Genomic DNA, 3,907 nt, shown 5'->3' with positions numbered 1-3,907 from the left:
GCTCCATGGTCTTCTGTAGCCAACACCTGATGGGTGACTGTCAGTGAGAAGGGCTATGGGCAAATGTCACCATCCAGGTGACAGACGAGAGCCACGAGTTTTGCAGCAGGCACGTGTGCACACACGCGGGAGCCGCAGTCAGCACAACTGAAGGGCAGTGCCAGCCTCCAGCCAGGGCCACCCTGAGCCGAGCACTGCTGTGGGCCATGCTGGGCCCTAGCAGGGCAAGGAGGGGATGTGACACCACCTGCCTGGGACCCCGTGTGTCTGGGACCCCATGTGTCTGCAGCATCATGTCCCAAAGTGTCCCAAAGTCCCTGTGCAAGGTCTCCCAGTAGCCAGCCACCATGTCCCCAGGACCTGATGTGTCCAGGTCTCTGTGTGCCCCAGACCTCACAGACTCAGGACCCAAAGCCCCCAGGGACCCTACGCTCTCTGCACCCCGTAACCTCAGGATCCCACATGCTCCTAATCCCGTGTGTCCCCTACCCCATATGCTCTTGGCTCCATACCCCCAGGACTCCATAAGCCCAGGACTCCATACCTCTGGATCCCACACCCTCAGGATCCCCTGTCCCAGGACTCCATGTGCCCGGGCCCCTGTGTGCTCCTGACCCTGTGTGTCCTGCACTCTATACCCCCAGGACACCTATCTCCTGGGTCCCCAGCCCCTAGGGTCCCATGTGCCCCTCACTCCACGTGCTCTCTCTCCGTACCCCCAAGTCTCTAAATCCCCTGGTTCCCATACTCCAGGACGCCATGCCCCTCAAGACCCCGTGCGCCCTGGACCTCCTGGGCCCCATCCCCTCGGGACTCTCTCCCCAGGACCCCATGATCCCTTGATTCCATGTCCCTGGGGACCCCAAACTTCTCAGGACCCCCTGTCCCTAGGACCTCATACCCCTAGGATCCCCTTACCCCCGACACCCCACGTACCCTTGACCCCACGCGCCCAGGACCCCCACTTACCCCCCCACCCCGGCAGTCCCCGCCCCGCCGGGACTCCGAGCCGGCAGCCAAGTTTCTTGGAACTTTGCCTCCGGTGACGCAAGCGGTGGCGCAGGGCCCCGTCCTCTCGGCCCAGCCAATGGGAGCCCGAGGGGCCCGGGGCGGCGGCCAATCAGCGGCGGCTGGACAGTTCCCGGGTCCTGACCGACCTTCACCGCCCGGGGCGGGGGGTGGGGATAAAAGGGCCCCGCGGCTCCGCGCAGCGCTCCTGAATCGCGCCCGGCGCCCCCAGCCCCTCGCTGCGGATCCGGCGGCAACGGGCGGCGGCACCGCGGGGAGGGACGAGAGGTGAGCGGACGGCGAGGGAGGCCGGGCGGGAGCTCGGCAACGCGGGAGCTCGGCAACGCAGGGGGAGGGAGGGAGGTCCTGTGCACCGGGAGCGGCGAGTTGAGGTGCGGTGCAGCGGGGGTGTGTGTGGTGTGTGTTCCCGGGAGTCCTGTGCACTGAGTGGAGGCCGTTCCCGTGCACCGGGGACGTAGGCGTCTTACGCACTGGAGGCAGGCGGCTCCCGTGCACCGAGTTTTCGTGCACCGGCGATATGGGCGTCCCATGCACCGGAGTATCAGTGTCCCCTGCACCGGGGACGGGGGTTGTCCGGTGCATAGGGGCCTCCCGGCTCCGGACGGCGGGGAGGGGCGGGCAGGCCGGCCGGCGGGGAGGCGGGCGCAGCCCGGGGAGGGAGTCCCGGCCGCACTGCCTGACAGCCCTTGTGCTCCCGCAGGTCCGATGCGGCCTCTGCTCGCCGGGGTGGGAGACAGCCCCCGGTGGATCCCGACCGCCACTATGCCCTGGAGCGTCCGATGGGTCAGCGGCCACGGGGCCGAGTACCAGAAGCAATGCAAGAAATCCTCCTTCGCCTTCTACCAGGCGGTGAGGGACCTGCTGCCTGTCTGGTTCCTGGAGGACATGAGGACCATGGAGGTCTTCCACTGGGAGGATGGGGGCAAGGTGAGCGCGTACTCACCTTCAGAGGCCTTGCTCTACGCCCTGGTGCACGATCACCAGCCCTATGCCCGGCACCTGCTGACTAAATTTCCCCAGAGCGCTCTGGCTGCCCCCAGCCAAAGCTTCAGCTGCTGCCAGTCCTCGGCCCCGCACCTCGCCATGGCCGTCCGCTACAATCGCGTCCGCATCCTCTTCCGAATCCTCAAGGCCGTCCAGGCCTTCCCGCCGAGCGACAGAACCAGCCACCTGGACCGCCGGGGCTGCAGCCGGGTGGAGGGCGGCAAGACAGCCCTGCACGTAGCCTGTGAACTGGTGCGACCCGAGTGCTTGCTCCTGCTCCTCGGGCACGGTGCCTCGCCCTGCCTGCGGGACAGTGCCGGGAACACCCCCCTCGACACCTTGCTGCAGCAGATTTCCCAGGTGCCCGCAACCAACATGCGTGCCAAGCTCCTCTGCCTCGACTGCCTCTTCTTCTTTGTGCCTCAGGACCTCCAGTTCACAATGAAACAGCAGCTGCTGGACAACCGGCAGCAGTGGCAGGACCTCCTGGGGGAGAACAGGTTCCAGTGCCTGGTGGGCTTAGCTCCCCCATCCCTGTTTGTCAGAGCCATGCGGGTCTTGATCAGGACCATTTCACCTGAGCATTTCCCAGAGGCTCTGGACGATCTGCCTCTGCCTCATTTTCTAAAGCCTTTGGACTTGAAACTGGAGAGCTAGAGGGGTGGTTTGAGAGCCTCTAGCTCACCTAACAGAAATAGACTGTTGTGCTAAACGTGTATACGAAGCTGCAAATGCGGTGGCCAAGTATCTGTTTTAATTAGAACTGTATTTTTTAAAAGAATTGTATCTGGCACTTTACAATATATTTTATTTAAAGATCTTTGTGGTGAGGTGAGGTCCGCACTGCATTTTATAAAAACATTCTATGGCATGTAAAAATGAGGGTATGTGGGAGAATATATTTGTAAATACATCTAAATAAACCAGTAGCAGATGTGATCAAAATACAAACTGAACTGAAAACCCTGAAGTGACATGTGCCTTGGACAAGTGTGCATGGGGTGGGGGAGTATCTCTTCGTTAGGATTTCCCTGTTACATAAGCCTCATGCTCCTGGAACAAGATGACTCCTTTTTTACAGCTCTCCTAATGCATCTTGGCAGAGATGTGGGTTGTTTTGTTTTTTTTTTTTTTTAAAGGCACAGAGGAAAACTTCCTCATCTTGTACACAAGATTAAAGAGAAGCCATACACTATTAAAAGTTCCCTAAACAAGGCTGGTAGGGATGTGCAGTTGAACAAAATATATTTTAAATTATGCATAAATAAGAGGTGGTTTCCTTGCACAATTCTCTCTGTTCCTCTTGGAGAGCCAGGGTGCTTGTTGTCAGGGAGAGCAGAGCAGGAGTATGCACAGTGCCCTGGTAGGTGTGGTTGCTGCAGGGTGAGATGTGAGGAGGGTAGCAGGAGGGTCAGCCTCCTCCTGCCTGCCCACAGCTGTGCACAGTGGGATTGCTGTAGGCATGGCAATGGCCCAGGACTGGGGCACAGGTTTTTTTTCAGCCCCTCCTCTGCCAGTTTCCCCAACAGGATGTAATGGCTTAAGTTCAGCTGAGAGCTTTGCCAGTCTTGGTGTCCACTGGATACCAGAGGAGCAGCTTGGATAACCTGCCTTTATCCAACTACCCCTTATGAGATGCTCCATGGGGCACAGGACATCTTTACAGCTGCCCTTAGGGGGAACATCCTGCCTCCAACACTTCAGCTTAGAACACTGAAGTCCTGAGCAAAGGTACAGCTTCAGTTCTTTGCTTTGCAACCTTTACTCTGCAGCATTCTGAGCATTCACACTGCTTATGTCCCCATAAAACTGGCACTGCCCCTGCTTGCTCTACAGGGAGCGAGCTGTGCCAGCTCCACCAGCATTGCAATGAGGGAAATTTCCTAGGCCACAG

The 3,907-nt window shown here is 59.4% G+C and overlaps 1 protein-coding gene across 1 annotated transcript; it reads left to right on the top strand.

The window, feature by feature from the left end:
* Window positions 1-1,099: 1,099 nt before the first annotated feature.
* On the top strand, window positions 1,100-3,153 carry ANKRD9 (ankyrin repeat domain 9). The gene is made up of 2 exons (XM_030452368.1): window positions 1,100-1,296; window positions 1,730-3,153. The coding sequence occupies exon 2, from the start codon at window positions 1,735-1,737 to the stop codon at window positions 2,668-2,670; it is 936 nt and encodes a 311-aa protein (XP_030308228.1). The 5' UTR covers window positions 1,100-1,296; window positions 1,730-1,734; the 3' UTR covers window positions 2,671-3,153.
* Window positions 3,154-3,907: the final 754 nt, after the last annotated feature.

The sequence above is a fragment of the Calypte anna genome, chromosome 5A (genome assembly GCF_003957555.1).
Source record: "Calypte anna isolate BGI_N300 chromosome 5A, bCalAnn1_v1.p, whole genome shotgun sequence".
Classification (NCBI taxonomy): domain Eukaryota; kingdom Metazoa; phylum Chordata; class Aves; order Apodiformes; family Trochilidae; genus Calypte; species Calypte anna.
This window is presented reverse-complemented; position numbering and strand designations above follow the sequence as displayed.

What these genes read in the sequence shown, in the direction of transcription:
- ANKRD9 (XM_030452368.1), top strand. Translation starts at nt 1,735, where the DNA reads ATGCGGCCTCTGCTCGCCGGGGTGGGAGACAGCCCCCGGTGGATCCCG.